The following is a 20064-nucleotide window of genomic DNA, read 5'->3' as shown; positions in this document are numbered from 1 at the left end:
TATATTTTTACAGTTTTTGTTAGTGTGTTACGATTGCTTACTGTTATATTTCTGTGTATGTAATGTGTGAGTGCACACAATCTGGGTTCTGTACCTATCTGAATGAACTAACAGGAGGTTAAAAAAGATAAAAGAACAACTTGCGATCTGTACCACACATCCAGTAGCGGCTATAGAGAAAGAGATTGTCAACAGTGACGGTGACAATTTAAGAGATGATTAGACATGATTTAAACTGTAACAATGTGCCTATGAAAATAAGTCAGTGCACTACCTGGAGAAGATATTTTCAAGGTGTTGTTAGAGACTATATCTACAGGCTATATGTATATCAAACAAGTAAGTCTTTTCATTTACCATCTGTTTTTGTGTACATCTGTGTGTATCTGATATCTGTGCGTGCTTGTACTGGATGCCTGCATAACTGTGTATACATACATCAGTTTGTGGATACATTTTTATGACATGCTGTGTGTTTCGGGGTTCCTGCTCCAAGAAAGTGTCTCTAACTAAAATAAGCGTCAGGCTTTGAAATGAGGGCATTTCCCCTGTGGTTTGGCCCTATTTTAAAGTGCTGCAAAACTTGGATTGTACTGTAGAGGAACAATTGTGTTGTGTGTGCGACCGATCAGTCATAATGTGTGTTTATATGTACAGGAAATCCTGGAGTTTATGAATTGTTGTGTTACCACTGGTATACTGTGGACTAACGGCTTCGGGCCTTGTATATTGCACATGTTTTTTATTTTGAAAAGTGTTCCTCCTCCCGTTCTTTCTGTTACTCCTGATTATGTTCACCTGGTGCCCTGTGTTGTCTCCTCCCCCCCCCCTTTGTCTAATAGCTGATTAGTGGGTGTGTATTTAGGCTCTGTGTTTCCTGTTTGGTGAAGGCTGGTAGTGTGGGTGAGATCCTTGTGGCTGGTGACTGTGTTCACCTGGGCAGCAATATTGAGGCTGTGTATCCTGTACCACAGCGATGAATAAATGCCCACACCGGGTTATATTTGAATTCTCTGCCTCTGCCTCCTTGCTTGGTCGGGCCGCTCAACGGTCAGCTTCACATATACCTTTTGTGTATGCGTGTTCATAGAGCCAAAAGGCATGCAGAAAAACAGGAATCGACCCCCCCGATCTGAAAGGTCAACGCGGATATGCCTTAAACTTTAATTCTCTTTAACATCCAACAGAGGGCGACTCAATTGGTTGCAAAAATCAGTCCATTTTTATAGAAGTCTAGAAAACGACCTTACTTCTTATTTGACTTTTTACTTCATTAAAATTGTGCAGACATGCTTTTGGTCTCAATTGCTAGTTGGTTTGTGTGTAAGTCAGTGGGCATCGGATTTATTAAGTGTATAGAATTGGATATACACTGCAGGCCCAGATCGAAGAAAACAATAATTGTATGATAAATAAATACCACATTGTTATCTTTTAACTCTGAAGAAGTGTCACACTGGGATGATGGGAAAGACAAAAAATGTAATGGACAAAATACCAAGTAGACTGAGTCTTCTCTGACAAATGTTCTTCTAATATAACTACTTGTCCCTGTTGCCACAAAGCTCCTGGGAGATCTCCAGATTTGATTTGGGGTCAGACTGGAGTCTTTCTTTTCATTACTCTGACAGTGTATTGTATGAAGTCGAAATTAAAGCATTTCTTGCAAAAGATAATGAACTGGGAAAACCCCAAAGCTATTCTAAAAAGTATTGCAATAAACTGCCCTTGACATAAAAGAAGCACTGAATATTTGTTTTATAGTTGCCCCTACGACCCAGTTTCTTCTAAGAAATTGGGCTGAATGTAGAAATGCAATGACATCTAGGTGCGGGTTATAGGTTCACTGCTCTGATGAAAACCAGCAAAGCCTGGAAAAAAGTCATCTCTTCACATCAGAGATATGTCAAGGTGAAATATATTCTGATCAAAAGTGTCTACAAAGGACTTCAGAAAAAGAGCGGTTGAGCCAGAAAACCCTGAAAAAGACAAGAGAAAGGAATTTCGAAAGACCCAGGCCTCGAATCAATCACCAGTCCGGTGTACAACTGGAAGAAAATGGATGAGATTTAACATTGTTTCTGATCTTTGAAAGACTGGTTATTCTGTAAGGATTGCTGCAAGAGAACTTTACATGAATCAAGGTGGTGTTAAAAAAGAAGCAATGCATTCTGGGCATCTCTCACACTGGCTATGTTCGAACGGAACCACAGCTAGAAAATTACTAAACGTGGACATTTTACATTGACGTTCAATGGAGCAATGCTCTGTGGCCAAAGAGAGAAAATGCTACATTTAAAAAACGGGGAGAAAACGATTTCACCTCTATTTGATCCAAGTAAAGAGAGCATTATGATTTGGAGTTGGAGCCTCTGGGCCAGCACAGATTGCGATCATTGGCGGGACAATCATTTCCATATTCTTTGGGAATATTGTACAGAAGAATAGCAAGGGTAGCTGGTTGTAATTTAAAACGTATATTTGTCACAAAGTTTGATAATTGTCCTTAAAGCACAGAGCAATCAGAAAATCAAGACGTTCAACTAATTTCAGACTCCTGACCTTAAACCAATTAAAACACTGTCGCGTAACTTGAAGCAAGCCATCCATGCAAGGTATTAGAAAAACACCAGCAGCTCCAACTTCTGAACAAGACTAATTGTCAAGAATGCCTCCTGTTTGCTTTCCAAGCCTAACCATCAGCTAGAGAAAAGTTTTGGATGCCAGCCAGGTCTAGCCAACAATACAATACCATAACATTAAAAAAGGTCCACTGATTTCTCCTCTTTAAAGATATCAGTATGACTTTGGTTTAAATATACTATAATAACTATCATTCTTGTCATATCTCCAGTTCCATATTCAATGCTTTAAAAAGGCATGTGATATTCACCATATCCATATTGTGCATGCCCAAAGCATCAAGCTGTTGCAGGGCATGTATGACGCGTAAGAAGATCGGCTGCATTATTAATCCAATTTTGTCCAAGGGTAAAAACTGTCTTTCACTTGACATTGCTAATGTGTATTCTTCTTTCCAGCACTAACAAACGTGAAGCTGTGGGCCATCGACCGACAATGTTTTCAGACGATCATGATGAGGACGGGTCTCATCAAGCACACAGAGTACATGCAGTTTCTAAAAAGGTGAGGAAGCTTGCATACATTTTTCCCACAATGACATTGCCAGTGAATAGGGCTTTGATCTAAAAAAAATGGAGTTAACTAAATTAATAATTAATCCAGTGGGAATGTGCATGTTGCTCAGAAGATTCCATACTCCTCATATTTCCCATTAAGTTATATAGCTCAAAGTGAACTGCTGGTGCATCACATATGGTGACATACATCCCACTGGAAGAATAGTTTATGCGGATATCAAATTTCTTTCATATTCTATCAGAGAGCCTCGCCCCCAAACCACCAGGTACCCATTATGACTTAAAAGGCTTGCATGGAGTATAGGATAAAAGAAAGATTGATCAAACGACAGAGGGAGAGCATGTGTTCAGTTATCAAGATGCATGAGATGCAATTACAGAATACATCTCTTCTCACCCTCATCTCTGTACGACTCTTCCCGCCACTTTGTTCTTCATCGAGCCAATCGTGAACATTACATCACAACTTCCCTCTATTTCATATGCCACTCATTTTCTCATGACTTGGTTTCAGGGCAGATTGTCAATTGACTTCTCACTTCGTTTCACTTATGCACTCCACTATTTCCGTGATGTAAGTTCTCACATAATAAAAGCACACGCTCTGCCTTGGATCGTTTCTACTGAGGGGAACCTCATGAATCACGGAGATCAGGATCAGACTGACACTTTTTGACAGGCGGGAAACCAGCTCTTCTCTAGAACTTCCAAGACATCTTCACACCCAAACTACTAAATAGGTCATGTATTAACTCCTTGCAAACTCATTGACTGTTCCTGAAATAAGTCCTTTTGATGTTTTGAAATAACTTAAACGAACATTTTTCACATAGCACGCAACCATAGGAATATAGACATGGTTAGAAAATAATATTTACTGTACAGTCTTTGTCACCCAGTCATTCTCTGTCCTCCTTTGACATTAGCAGGTCAACCTTTGCCTACATTTATTTAAAAAAAATGCAACCTTTGTTGTATCTACAATGCCTTTTCACTAGGAAGGAAACTTTTAATACATACAGCATGAAAAAATACTTCCAACCAGATACAAATAACACCATTAATCTTACTCTCAAACCCTAAAACTGAAGCTATTTAGGTGATGGCTTTGACTAAAAAAAGGACCCAACTCTTTGCTGAGTATAAAAGCATGTTTGGCAGCTCTAGCCTCTCAGTTGTTCTTTTACAACTATCCAACCGATATGTAAATATTTTATAGATATACATACAAATTGCTTGGCTTGGGCTCTGTTTGGAGGAGTATCTGGGGGTGGAGATTATATATTTAAAGCATAATCTTTTAATCCACAATAAGCACATAATGTTTTTTGTTGCCAAGAAGCATATCTAATACAGAGAAAGATGTGGTTAATTTGAGTTTAAGAGCAAACACATTCAGGTCCCTGAGTCTTCCTCCCACTGTAAACTGCTGTGAATTAATATATTTGCTCTCACAAGTTGTGTAGGAATACAAATGAAAAACTGACAGACAAATCCCACAAGGAATAACATACAGGAAGTAAGTGTGCTTGTGAATAGCTTGTTGTATTGCCTCTTCCAAGCATGTATTTCTTATTACTCACATTGCTCCAGGAGGAGATACTACACGATGGTGTGTAATGAACTGACAAACATCACCTAGGTTTGCAAAACACATATTGCTCCAATTGATTTTTTTAAGGGTTGGTGGGCTTTTACCATCTGCCTCCTTCCACTTTGGATAAAAGTCTCGCTATAAGGCATGAAATAACAAAGCCATCTGCCCGATGATTTGTGAAGAGCTCAGAAGAACGATCATAGAAATGCATTAATCAAGACAAAACCCTTCACCAAAGAAGTGCCAATTTCTCACGGCTTTTCTCAGGTCATTGGAAAATCGCGACAGAATGTATTAAAGGTTGTCTCGTGCTTTACTCACGTTCAAACAGTAAGGAGGTTTATTTGATATTAGATATTAGAATGTTTCAAATGATCAACAACCCTGCATTAGTGAAACCACACTTCCCCATTGGCCTATTATAATGAATTAATTTCCTGTAACACAGTTAATATGTTAAATGTAAATGAACTGCAACAGACGCTTATTGTTTGTGTCAACAGCTTCACAGCTCAAGGGATCGTAACTCCATATGTTTCATGTAGAATGGGATCATCTGTTCACTGTCTAGCTGATTAACTAGAAGCCACAACACGAGGATCAACACAGCAGCTAGGGCCCGGGTTGGGGGCCAAGGCGAGATGGTTCAGATTACTAAAGCATAATATAAAATAAAGCATGGAAAATGAGGGGAAAGAGGGAGATGGAGAAACACTGAGAGAGAAAGATAATATGGTGAGATAAGTCCTTTGTTCGCCAACAGGGGTTATTTTCTCTCCTCCTTCATAAACATTGGGCCAGTTTTATTTAGTAAGCTTGATAACAGGCAGATAGCATTCATTGAGGCTGCCGGGAAGCCAACGGAAAACAAACATTAGGGCCTCATACTGACATATTCAACCAAAGGACCAGCTTTCCTGCCGTGTAACTAGACACGTAGCACACTCCATGCTGAAATATTAATATGTATATACTGTAATGCAATATACAGCCCAGCTCCCATAGCATAATATTGATTTTTATGTGTTCCTGTTGCCTATATTTATGTGCATATGTTCACCGCACATTAAAGGTCTGCTTCTTTCTGGTAAACTCTTTTAAAGCCTCAACAGATACTTCGCTGATATCAACACTGCTTTTTCTTTCTTTTTTCCTACAGCGTTCCTACATTCCACGACCTGCAGGAAGACATTCTGAGCAAGCTTGCTGATATCCTAGAGGAGGTAAGTGCCTTGTCTTTAAGCCTGAAAAATCAGATGTCACAGGCCTACTCCAAACATCTTAAGAGGTTTCTATACATTAACGTCCTTTTGATGTAGTCAGGAGGTTGCTTTGATATGCAGTTGACATAAATGGACGAAATGGAGGCATGCAAAATCATTTGTACGTCTCTCTAACTGTTTTCTTCACGCTGGTGACACTGTTCGAGTTCCATTTCTTATTCATCAACTTCATAACATTTACAGAGAGGCAGTTGTTGGGAATAAAAAACATTAAACAACCAACAACTATAAATACATATAAAAAAGGAAAATTAAATGCAAGTAAAAACAAAATAAGAGTTTAAACTTAAATGAGTGCAAGTTTAAATAATGTATTAAAATATAACATGGATCATTACTTATATTAATTGCAATAAATGATCTCAGTGTACACAGGAAGCTATTAAGTGTAGATGCCAGTGGACATTTTGTGTCTCAATAACACATCTCTACCCATCTGCGCACCACTATGTTTGATGTTTATTCCAGCATAATTTAGTTATGCAAACACGTTTACACTTGTGTGCTGCTAACATCCAGACTTCAAATAAGGCTTCTGGCTGCTTTTGTTATTCAATGACACCAAGTGTACATTTGCATTCATTTATGTAGCTAAGATAAATTAGTTCCAGATCTTTTAGATGTTATGAAAAGATAAAGTACATTCATTAAACAAATGTTATTATCAACTGAGGACCATTCAATTTTTACCATGGTTTTGAAGTATATTTTCAAGTAGTGTATCCTGTAAAAACAGCAAATGATTTGTTTTAGTTTAAAACATCCCTTAGTTCTTTAATGAGAATGAGAATTTAATGAATTACTTTAAGAACCTGCACAAAGACAATTTTCAAAGCTGTAATTAGTTACTCAGAAACAAGGAAACAGAAAAAAGAGAAGGAAGCAAATTCAGAGTCTCATTAGTTGAGTTGCCATACCTGATGTAAGGAATAAGTCCTTGACTGACAGGAAAGCATGAAAAATGACCACAAAGTCAACATTTTTAACTGCGCTGCGGTGGATTGCATAGGGCAAGCCAGCGACCCTTGGATTCCACATAGTTTAACTACATGTAGCACACGCCTCTTTTTATTGTATTTTAGTCCGCCTTAATATATTGTAACGTTCGACAAAGGGAGTCGGAAACATGCTTCAAGTTATGGAGGGTTTATTAACTCCTTTGGTCACTCACGGACACAGGTTACATGTACAGGTTGTAGGTTTATCCTCACACACACACGCTACACCCCAACTCACACCCATATATAGGGTCAACGTCACAATGTCCCCGCCCTCCCCTGTCTGCTCCCCCAACCACAGGCCCGCACCCAGACCAGCAGCTCTGTGATTGGCAGAGAGACGGGGGATGCTTGAGTGACACACTCAGCACCCTATACAGGGTCGCTACAATATGTATCTTATTAAAAACAGCATTTTATTTATTGAAACACCAAGATCCAATAAAAAGAGAAGCATCCTACACATCCTCTGTTGTAATACAATGTTGCATTGAATCATTATGTCACATAGGCTACCATGAAAGCTAAGAGAAGAGGTAAGAGGCTTTTCCACAAAATAATTTCATACATATATGCATTTGAAATAGAAACGGCAGTAAACTCCAATAGATATATGTGTCTTACTTGTCCAGTGAAGCAACATGACACTGGATCACTAGATGTGGATGTGTCATGTCACAATTCGCTGTCTTTTTTTAAGCATCATTGTCAATTGGCAAGTTAGCACGGAGTATTAAAAAACATTAAGAGTCATTCAAACGGTATCTATTTGATGATACCTGAGTGAAACCCTGTGGTTAAGTGGCTTGGATATGCGCTATGTCCTCTGACTGTGAAATTAGTAAAGATAGGGTGCGTGCGTGCCTATCCAACTTAGAAGGGTTCTAGGAGTAGCGGCGGTTCTAGACCAATTTGACTGGGGGGGCCAGTTATTTTCTGAGGGAGGTACAATAAATGCAGGACGAAAAAGACAAAGACAGTATGAAGTAATTGCGCATACACCTAAGAAAACAATGCAATACAGTTATTGGCATTTGTTTCATTACACATTATTATATGCTTACCTTTGTGTCTTGTTTGGGTCTGTGGGACCCGTTTTCAGTGTTTACTAAAAGAAAATGTATGCAATTTAATTATTTTAACCTGCTTTATTTGGGGGTGGACCTCACCTCTTCTAGGGGGGTCCGGGGGCATGCAGCCCCGGGAAGATTTTTTTTAAATGGTGAAGTTAAATCTGGTGCACTTTGAGCACAAAATTAATTTATGGATACAGCTCTCAACACTCATATGAAAGAGAGCTGTATACTTTTCAATAATCAAAAAATCTTTAGAATATGATCACAACCAATAACAAATCATTTAAACTTGTTTAATCTTATCTTACCTATAGTATTCTTTATTTTTATGTATGCATATTTTACTAATCACTCTCCTTTCAAACTGTTTTTTTTTGTACTGTCCTATAGCACATTGGAATTATTTCTTTATTTTTTACAACACATTAAATAGATCGATCGATCACTCACTCACTCACTCACTCACTCACTCACTCACTCACTCACTCACTCACTCACTCACTCACTCACTCACTCACTCACTCACTCACTCACTCACACACACACACACACACACACACACCACACACACACACACACACACACACACACACACACACACACACACACACACACACACACACACACACACACACACACACACACACACACACACACACACACACACACACACACACCGCGAGCCAATTTGGTACGGCCCTCGAGGTAATTTATAAGCACACGCAAAAAAGAAAAAAATTTAAGAAATCTAGACCGCAAACAAATTAACCAAGCGAGTGCCTGTTTTTCCTGGCCAAGGTCAGGGTCCTTGAACACAACACGAGCCTAACGTGTCATCACGTGGTATATGTCTCGACTGACAGGGGTGCAGTTCTGACGGAGAGCACCAGAACACCGCTCCAGCACTTCAGAAATTGGAGTACCCATAAGGAGCCGTACACATGCTGCAGTTTTTGCGTGGCTGTGTCTTTAGTTGAAAGCCCAGTGGCGATCTGCTCATCTGTCACACTGATCATACAGTCAATAACTTTGTTGTTATTAGCATCTGGTTAGCTAGCTATGCTAACGAATATAAGAAGCTTTTTCTACAACCAGTGAGGTAAAGGCACATCCTTATATGATCATTATAGTTATAAAAAAATAAGAGAATAAAGTAAACTACTATATAAAATGCTATATGACTGTAAAATAAAATAAATAAATAACACAGTTTAAAAGGGGAGTGATTTGTAAAATATCCATAAATAAAAAGTATGGGTGTTGAGAGATGTATCCATAGATCTCTTAATGTTGCTCTCAAAGTTCACCAGATTGATGCTTTTAACTTCAACATTTAAAAAACAAAAACCTTCCGGACCCCCCTGGAGGAAGTTAGGTCCCCCCCCCACTTAAATCATGTCCACATGGATATGAAACTAAATACATTTGCACACATCTTGTGTCCATATCTTTCTGTTTTGGTGGTCATGCCACACCGTGCACGTGCATGCATGCGCGAGTCATGGTAAGATATCTGGATTAAGAGGTTGCTTTTTCTTTGCACAGCATGAAAGTAAGGTGAAATGAATGGGCTGTGATTTTAGTTTTTTAAGCAGAGGTCAATAATTTGTACAGCCCTCGGAGGATATTGTAAAAATTGAAATGGCCCTTGAGAGGAAAAAGGTTCCCCACCCCTGCTCTAATGGGTCCGACTAGAATGACAAATATCGTTACTTCCGCCTATTCTGTCAGCAAAGAAATCGTTTAATCATAAACTTTTTTTTAGGGGGGGCCACAGGGGGTCCAAAGTCAGCCCCCCCTAGCACCGCCCCTGCCTAGGAGTGCGGTTCTGAAACTGCAGTCTCCGGGGCTGCAGTATGCTACTCGGTTTTAGAGTGGATGTCTGTCTAATATCCAACATAAAACTAACTTCAACGCGACTGACGTGTTTTAAGTGGATAATACACTTTGCTGAGACGCAAAACCACAAAGTATATACAACTTGTTATAATGCACAATTCAACCTGTGTTTAATACAAAACTAACGTTAATCAGACTGAGCTCATGACGTTACCTGTTTCATGTCAGGTTCTGCAGCTCTATCGCCCACTTTCCTGCGTTGCTTTTCAGTTTGGGTAGCCATGTTTGCTCTGCCGAACAAAACCAACATCACCATGCTGTCCTATTGCTTTCAAGTATGGTTATCCTCTTACAAAGATGCTTGGGATCCAGAAAACTATTCTTCACCAGGTCCAATCACCTCTGAACAATTACAAAACCGGAAGCTAAAACAGTGCACACAGACAAGCTAGCTGTGAGCCGTTTTTTCCGTTTGAGAACTCCTCGTTAAATCAAAGTATTTTTACCACGGGTTGGTTTATAACTATAGCTGGCGAATAGTGGACAAACACTGAGGTGTTTAATCTTAAATCTTTCTTCAAACTTTTAAATGTGTGCTTTAACTTCTGTAAAAGATAATCCACATTGTTCATTCATGGTGACTGTAACTGCCTTTAAAAAAAAATGTAATCAACTGACAAACACCAGCCAATTACGAAATCCACTCTTGGCAAATAGCCAATCAAATCGCAGGTAGTAGGTCTCAGGTAATCAGCCTCACTTGGCATTACATTTGTGATTTGGGCCATGGGTCAGGGCACTTGACCTGACATTGCAGCTATCGTCTCTTGAGTAGGCCTACAGCACATTTAAAACATCATGCTAAAACTGTTATATCCAGCCAATGACACTGAAGTGTATAATAATGATAAATTACAGGAGCAACTGAGATTTTATGTAGGTTTATGTCATGCTTAATCCAAAGAAATACAGAACCAAGGTTATCCTACATAAAAAGATACCCTGTGATTCATTTGTACACTGATATGTATACACATATTGCACTATAGCACAATATACTGCATGAACATCAGGGACGTGCAAAGACATTTGGAGGGGCTATTGCTCTAAACTGGAAAAAGGGCCTCCCCCCCGAAAAAAAACACAAGACCTTTTAAAAATTCTAACATAAACTCATAAAATAAAAACACAACACTGTCATTGCAAGTGACACTCAGTTGACTTTTATGTCCAACTGCTAAATTCGTTATTCAGGCACATTTTTTGTTTTGCGGTTCATATCTCATTACAATATCTAATGTTAGTAACTATTAAAGAAACAATGGGGACAATTCTGTTTTAGGGTGTGTTCACACCTAATAGTCCGCTCTCTGGTGCGCACCAGACCACAGTTTGTTACATTGTTTCATTTTTCAGAAGGTTCGGTTTGCGTTCACACGGGCAAAACTCAAACGGACTATAAACTTTAAACACAAGTCATGTGCTCGGAAATGCTGTTCAACCATTGGTCAGACATTAAGGGGGTACAAACGCAAATCCCGGCAATTTCTAGCGGAGCCTCCGCCATGGAGCATCGGCACTTTCGGCAGGTTATTCTCATGCTGCTGTTAGTCTGGAGATCAACAGACATATGATTATATAATCAGACAACGTCCGTTAAAAAACATTATTACATGGCTTTGTTGACTGTACACAGTTTGGCTGAAACTAACTGACAAGACAAGAGCGACAAGAAAACAGCGGTGCAGTAACGGGCAGAAACCCTCCTTTTTACGCAGCGGTCCAGACATAGACATCAGACGGCGAGATTCAGTTGCCAGTTACTTTGGCATTAGGGCAGGGATATCTAGATACTTCCCAAGGTTTGACATAATGAATTGTGCTACTTTTAAAGCAAGCAACGATTTTTTCAAATCTGTAATCATGAAGCTCCTCAAAAACGCTATCGAAGCAGTTCCTGCCGGACTATTTTTCTTAGCGGATGCATGTAAATGTAAATACATACAACTATTTTTTAAATCAATAAAATCATTTTCTAAATCCACAAAAGCATTTCAATTAATATTGGGAGTCATGTCGTTACTTTGTTGAGAATGTGGCCATGTAATAAGCCGCATAATGTGCAGCAGCGCGGTCATTATGAGGAAAAGAACACCTTCATGCCGATCTAGATCCCTCCGCTTCGCGTCGGGCTCCTGATCAGCCTGTCGGTGTTCTTTTCATGCTTATCCATGAGAGACGTTCTGCAGTCTGCAGAGGAGGGAGTTTCACCGACGATAGGTGTTCTTACTTTTATGTAGCTGACGGAGAATTTTTACTTTACACGTCACTGTTCAACACTTCATTCTGCTTTACTCTTTAACTAAACAACCGCGGATGTCTTGAAAGACTCTTTCGCTAAAGATTTTTGAAGATATCTGCGTTCTTGTGACACGTAAATACTGTGCTGACTATGTTTTGGTGCGGACTGCGTTCACACCAGCGATGAACCGCTCCAGAGTTCGCAAGCAAGCGCTCCGAGACCACCTATTTTAGCGGACCAGAGTCCGGTTGTTTAGTTCACTTCAGAGGTCTCGGACTGCGTTCACACCGACCCAAATGAACCGCACCAAGCGGCTAAACGCACCAGGGTTCGATTCAACCGGACTATATAAGGCAGGTGTGAACGCACCCTTAATGTAGTTTTACCATTGTAACTGCTGTGCAGACATAGCCTGATAAAATAGGGCTAATATAATTACTAGGCTACCTTAAATAAACCCACTAATTAATTAAACGAGTTCAATACGCATTATTCTTATCATTCTTTATGAGCGCAGTAACGGTAAGGTATCTAATTACTTATTTAGAATTCCATAACTTAATAACAGTGATGGTCAAACTAAAGTAGAGACATAGCAGAAATCCTACAATAAATCGGGGCAGTGAAGTGTTCTCCGTGAGAGGGCAATCAAGAAAAGAGAGCGAGCGGCCCCTATTGAGGGAATTTACGGAGCAGAGTAAAAGACGCAGAAAGACAGAAGTATACAATAACAAGTAGGCTATATTTAGGTGTTTTTTTGGTAAATAACCGACGGTGTCAAGAGGAAGTAAAGTCCCCTGGTTTGTCCCCTACTCTAACGCCAGGCAGGCATTTGGTATGATCACCATAGCCATATGAGGCCGGACTCGGAGGACTTTTCTTTGCTTCCAGCTGTCAGATTGTAAACAAAGTCACGTGACTGGGGCAGATGACAGCGCTGAGCTGACAAGTTGTGTTTTATCGCAGCGAGACGCTACAATACTAATTGTGGGCTTATCATGTTGATTCGGCCACAAAAGAAAACAAAAAAAAACCTCTTGCTCTCTCCAGAGGGGCAGGTCAGACAAAAATGGCAAAAGGGCCGTTGCCCGGGTAACATTAGCCCGTACCTGCTGTGCGCGTCCCTGATGAACATAGTTCTATGGTTTGACCCAGAGAGATAAGAGTTACGACACTCTTTGATGTCGCCGCCAGCCGGTCACGTGGTTTATGTATGCCGGGATAGTTCCAAACGCACTTCCGTGGCAATGCTTCTCTATGGCAAAAACAGCACAAACGTGGTCAAAATAGTCATAGATTAAACCAACGCTGTTATTTTTTAAAGATTGCTTTCATATTTACATGATGTGGTTACACTTTGTATGGATTGGCACTATTTCCAAGTTTCGTTATTTAACGATATTTTGAAGGGAAAGTGTGGTAGCACAAGCAGGCTATGTTGATGTCACTGCCAGGGCAGTCACGTCCGTAGTATAGTTTCGCTGCGCTGTCATGTTCTTCTTTGGGACAGACAGACAGACAGCAGCGATTGCGTTATTGAATGGTAAATATATATTAAAAAAAAAACACACACACACCCAAGTACTTTTTCAGCTGCAATTGCATACTTTTTATCCACAGTTTTGCATTTGGAGAGGCAGGGTGACAACGGAAAGCTTGGTAGCCTTTACATTTTTGGAGGGAAACGCTTGTGTTCATGTTTGCATGATCATGTTAAGACTATGAATATCATTTTACCACAACAGTGGATGAACAATTGATATATGTGTTTGAACAAGAACAACAGGAAGAACAAAGTAAAAGGGACGAACAAATGTGTGAACAAGTATTAAGAACAGTGTATGGAAAAAGTGATGCGTGTTAGAACAAAACAAAGTAAAATGAATGAGAAGGAGAACAACACACATTACATTACATTTAGCTGACGCTTTTATCCAAAGCGACTTACAATAAGTACATTCGACCAGGAAGACACAACCTTGAAGAAAACAGAATCATATAAGTACATCAGGTTTCATAGAGCCAAACATTTCAAGTGCTACTCAACTGGCTATAGAATCTATATAATATATATATAGGACAGGGTTGCCAACTCTCACGCATCTGGCGTGTGACACACGCTTTCACCCCCAATCTCACGCTCTCACTCTGCCCAAACTATTCTCACGCCAAAAACAAGAATACCGAAGACTAGAAACGGTTTTGAAAACTTTTGTCAGGTAGTGATCGTCTTCTCAATAGAACATCTTTGATAATGTCTTCTGGTCAATCAGAATCAAGATAACGGCGTGGTGTTGTTGCAGGAAGTCCCGACGGAGAATACTTTTGCTGTAGTACATCTCTATATACATCGATACAACATTACGTGTTGATAGAAATCAACACGTAATGAAATAAGACCCCACGGTTTGACGATTGATAGGTGTGTGGGCTGTCTTTCATGTTGACACACAGGACAATGGGGGCTATCAACCGTTATCCACAATGTAAAGTAATTAACACAGCTTCTTCCCTCTTCTCTCTGTGAGGAGCAGCAGGTTCAGCTTTCAGAACAAAGTAACAACAAACTAAAATGGCATTCATTTGTTTAAATATGTCGTGTAGTAATAGATGTATTTATTTTTCTTCTCAAGAGAGGACCAGAATGTGTATGAATGTTAGTATTTCAAAAAATCTCCTGGGGGAGAATCCCCAGACCCCCCTACAGGGGTTGGGCTTTCAGCATGTCAACTCTTTCACCTGTGGGTAAATTGCAGGATTGACTCCAGGTCGCCCTTTTTATTTACTACAGGACAAATGTGCCTTTTTATTTCATACAGTTCAATTTGGATTGAGACAGGGAAATAATCTAAACCTCACGCGTGGCGTTTCACTGTCAAGGGGGAGCGTGTATTGCAAATACTGATTTCACCCCACCACTGTATGGGTTAGCCCTCCCATAGATTACCCAACAAAAATACTCTCTGGCAACTGCCGATCTAAGATCCAGTAGAAATGATAAAAAAGTAAAAGTCTGCTGCTTATTGTTAGGCCAAAATAGAGTGTGTTAATTAATATGTTTGGCAGTTTGGAGTAAGTCTGTAGATTTGTTTGTGTGTGTGTTTCATGTATAGGCATCTCACGATAATTAATTTTGTGGGATACATTATCGAGTTCATTTTTATTTATCGTACGATAAGTCAATTAATTGCTTATCGCGACAGGCACACAATAAAACAGTGGAAACAAACATGTGTTTGACTTTCATTAGTGAATGAAACTTTGTGCCCTTTATAGTCTTTGCCCAATTTTGTGTATTTGTATATATTGTGTATATATATGCTAAGGTCCCGCTGCTGACACGATAGCAGTCATTTAGTGCGCATATGTGTAATTAAACCCATGATATCAAAATCTCACTCCAGCCAGGTACCCAAAGTTGGCAACCCTGCTATAGATAAGCCAGCCCTTTATTAGTATATAAGTGCTCTGTTAGCAGTTCTTTGTTAGTAATTCTATCGCTCGAGGTGGAGTCGAAAGAGATGAGTTTTCAGTCTGCGCCGGAAGGTGTGTAAGCTTTCTGCCGTCCTGGTGTCAATGGGGAGCTCATTCCACCATTTTGGAGCCAGGACAGCAAACCCACGTGTTTTTGCTGATGGGAACTTGGGTCCCCCTCGCAGCGAGGGTGCAGCGAGTCGTTTGGCTGATGCAGAGTGTAGGGCACGCGCTGGGGCGTACAGTTTAACCATGTCCTGGATGTAGGAAGGGCCAGATCCATTCGCAGCATGGTACGCAAGTACCAGTGTCTTGAAGTGGATTCTAGCAGTTACCGTAAGCCAGTGAAGGGAGCGGAGGGGTGTGGGAAAATTTAGGAAGGTTGAAGACCAGACGAGCCGCTGCATTCTGGATGAGCTGCAGAGGTCGGATGGCACATGCAGGTAGACCAGCCAGGAGGGAGTTGCAGTAGTCTAGGCGTGAGATGACGAGAGACTGGACCAGAACCTGCGTCGCTTTCTGTGTCAGCTGGGTACGTATCTTCCTGATGTTGTAAAGCGTGTATCTGCAGCAACGGGTTGTAGCAGCGATGTTTGCAGTGTGTGTGTAGCAATGCATTTAACTGGCGACCCAATCGAAACCCTGAGTTTGGGAAAAGGCTGCTCGAGGGCATCCAGGAGCCTAACCATTTTGAAAAAAACTAAACGGTTCCTTTGTGAAAGGGACATCCTCTTCATCGGTTTCCTGGGCCCTAAAAATCAGAGCAAGAATAGGAACAGTGGTGAATAAGGGGAGAGAATACAGTTGGGAGCAGACTGAACAGAGGACATAGCAATATTCATGTTAAAATGTTTGCACAACAAATATTATGGCACTTTCGTTTATATTGCATTTTAATAGATCAGTTGTCATACCATGGTTGGATGTGCAGCATTTGGATGCTCTAATGAGGTTCTCAATTGTTTTTCAGCCAAGGACCCCTTACAAGATATAGAATACACCAAGGACCCCCTCATTCTGATTTGTGAATTTGGGCTTTATAAATAAAAATTGACTTGATTTGACATGTATGTCCCTTGGAATAATCTGATGTAGTCTATTTTTTACACTTCTATAGTCTTAGTTATGTGAAAGAACAACACAAGAGAAATGTATTAGAAAGATATTAGGTATGTATTAAAAATATTTGCACCATCTCAACACAGAATACCCATAAAACAATCAATCAATTAGCTGCAAGTAACACGGTACCTAAACAAAATATCAAAGGGAAATCAAGAGAAAAGTGATCCCCACCCACACACACACACACACACACACACACACACACACACACACACACACACACACACACACACACACACACACACACACACACACACACACACACACACACACACACACACACACACACACACACACACACACACACACACACACACACACACACACACACACACACACACACACACACACACACACACACACACACACACACACACACACACACACACACACACACACACACACACACACACACACACACACACACACACACAGTTATATGATTTATAAAAGTCTAATCACAAAATAAATGCAGGCTATAAACAATTGAACACATGCCTGCATTGCAACATATATCAAGTAAATTGCAAAACAACTGCAACTGCATTGCTACAATCCCAAACCACTACTTGTAATGGCAGCCAGCTCTGGACACTATTGGAGTGATGCAAGGCAGTCCATGAAGCTGATTGCTTCTCTCTGCAAGTGAAGACACGCAATGTGTGGCCCTTAATGTGGGTGGGACCTTGGACATGCTGCGTGATGTTAAAGCACTCCAATAGTGACAGAAACTCAGCGGCAAAGGTGCTGGACTCCATGTGGATGTTAAAATCCCCTAGCAGTAGTGTGGATGGGGACATGGAGCAGATTGAGGTGAGAAGCTCAGACATGAATGAGGTGGAAGGTTTTTTTGGGGGCGGTAAATGAGGACGACCTGCTACTTTGAGGGGGCAGCCACTGAGAAGGCAATGTACTCAAGTGAGATTTTATTCATCACAAGCAGCTGTTTGACAGGGATATCTGCTCTGTGGATGACTGCCAGCCCACCACCACGACCAATGGAGCGGGGCTATTGGAGATAAGCATAACCTGGGGGGGTGACTATGTTGAGTGTGAGGAAGTCCTGTTGGTTTTGCCATGTCTCAGTGAGGCAGAGAAAATCCAATTTCCTATCAATGATGATTTCATTAATAAGTGATGCTTTGTTGTTAAGGGAGCGGGTATTTAACAACATGCATGTGTGGGAGTTGTTATATGTTGCAATGGCTGGTAAAACAGTGATGCCATCAACACAGGCCAAGGGCTTCAGGTTAACACTGCACACGTGTGGTTTGTTGTGATGACGTAAGTGGGCGGTGACGGGGCGCCAGGACCACACAGTTGGGATAGTGTCAGCTGAGCCGGTGTAAACAAACCCACGTTTGGAACCTCTATGGACATACCTGGGTCTGCCAACTCGTAACAGCCCGAGGTATTCAATGACTGACAGACATAGAGTGGGTGTAGTGAAGTGGTCGATCCTAAAAAGTTGCGAGGCGGAGTAACGAAGCATCACGATGGTATGATGCTAACGTTAGCACAGCGTTAGCTGTGGTCGCGGATCGGCCGGGAGAATGCGCTATCAGCCAAAAGTACAGATTAACCAGGACAGCAGGCAGCCTGTCCAGTAAGCGACTCAAGGATGGACAGCACTGAGGAGAGATGGTGGAAGTTGAAGACATTTGCTGCTGAGGAGCACCGGTGGTGGCCAGAGCAGGCTAGCTTGAGCAGGTAGAACTAGGCTAGCTTCTGATCGCTGTCAGACTGGCTGGGTGGAGAGGACCGTTGTTGTGTCTTTTGTGGCAGAACACAATCAAACAGCAGCTAAGCAGGTGATACAGTGAAGCAGGATCGGGACTCAAAACGGGAAAATGAGACGGAGAATCGGGCTTGTCGTCAGATGGAGCCACTAACGTTAGCGATAGCGTTAGCCCTGAAGCAGGAGCAGGTGAGCAACATTAGCAGGTGTAGCAGGGTGGACAGGTCGGAAGCGGAGCATCCGTAAAAAGTTGCGATCGGGTGTTACAAAAGTGTCCAGAACAGCATGTGCAAGCCACTGAACGTATGGAAACTGAGGTAGAAACGTTGGTCCAAAACTCGGCAGATACATTTTCGGACAGAGAAGCGGCGAACAGACAACGCCAGCGTCCTCTCTCTCCAAAAGTGTTGCGTCACAAAAAAAAAATCTAATGAATCTGAAAACTTTTCACGGACCCCCTGGCAGAGTGCCACGGACCCCCGGGGGGTCGCGGACCCCACTTTGAGAACCACTGCTCTAATCGATCCGAGAAGGGGTTCCGGATGTATGGCTTCCCTAAGGACGTAGAGCGAAGGAAGAGATGGATGGCAATGGTCAACAGACAACAACAGTCAAGGAGTATGCCTCCAGCTGTTAATGTCAGGAATGATGACCACACCTATTATGGCACATCAAACATTGGTATGATATATGAAGCTAACAATGTTTCCCATGTTATATATTTCAAGGATAGACTACACTCCTAATGCAACCTTCAGATTATACAGCTTCAAAACTACCAGGGTTCAGGGATTCTCTGAAGATTCATATACCACATGTAGATAATCTACAGATTTCTTCATACTATAACATTGCCAATAGACGCACTTAGATGAATGTCACTATAGGAGTATAGTGTACCCATAAATAACAATAGGTGCACATGTAAAGGCAGCATACACATATAACAGCAAGATTGCCTTGTTATTGTTACAGAGATTCAGGGAGATATTGAGGTGGAGTTCCAAGGGAATGAAAGGGACAGACAGAGAGAGTGAGACAGATGTCAGCAGACTGCCAGGGGCCAGTATGTCAGGGGCCGACAATCAAGAGGCCACCTTACCAGAGATCAGTGTGCCAGGAGCCAGTCAGTCAGGGGTCAGCTGTGAAGAGGCCAGTTTGCCATGGTCAGGTGCTCCAGGGACCAGACTGCCAAGGGCCAGTTGTGACCGGGCTCACGTGGAGGATCTAATGAGGCAACTGAGAAGGGAGAGATTACTAAGAAAGAGAGCCGAGAGGGCTCTGGTAAACCGGAAAAGGATTAATTCGGCATTAAAAAAACAACACAATTTGATTAATCTAAAGTTTAAAAAAATCTTCAACAGACCAAATTAGAGCCAGATTACCATCCATCTGATGAGGTTTTCACCCTTGTTCAGAACGTGGAGCAGCTGTTCCGTGTGAGGACGAGCGATTCCCTCATGGAGTCCTC

General features: G+C 41.2%; 1 protein-coding gene across 2 annotated transcripts in view; it reads left to right on the top strand.

The window, feature by feature from the left end:
• The window catches only part of LOC117459643 (cGMP-dependent protein kinase 1), a 130394-nt gene that overhangs the window by 53414 nt on the left and 56916 nt on the right, over positions 1–20064 (top strand). For both annotated transcript variants that reach the window (XM_034100667.2, XM_034100665.2), the window contains exons 4-5: positions 3042–3147; positions 5918–5981. In XM_034100667.2, the coding sequence (XP_033956558.1) occupies positions 3042–3147; positions 5918–5981 (170 nt within the window). The remainder of the gene's footprint in view (positions 1–3041; positions 3148–5917; positions 5982–20064) is intronic.

The sequence above is a fragment of the Pseudochaenichthys georgianus genome, chromosome 15, assembly GCF_902827115.2.
Source record: "Pseudochaenichthys georgianus chromosome 15, fPseGeo1.2, whole genome shotgun sequence".
In the NCBI taxonomy this organism is placed as follows: Eukaryota; Metazoa; Chordata; class Actinopteri; order Perciformes; family Channichthyidae; genus Pseudochaenichthys; species Pseudochaenichthys georgianus.
Note: the sequence above shows the minus strand (reverse complement) of the source record. Positions and strands in the feature narration are given on the sequence as shown.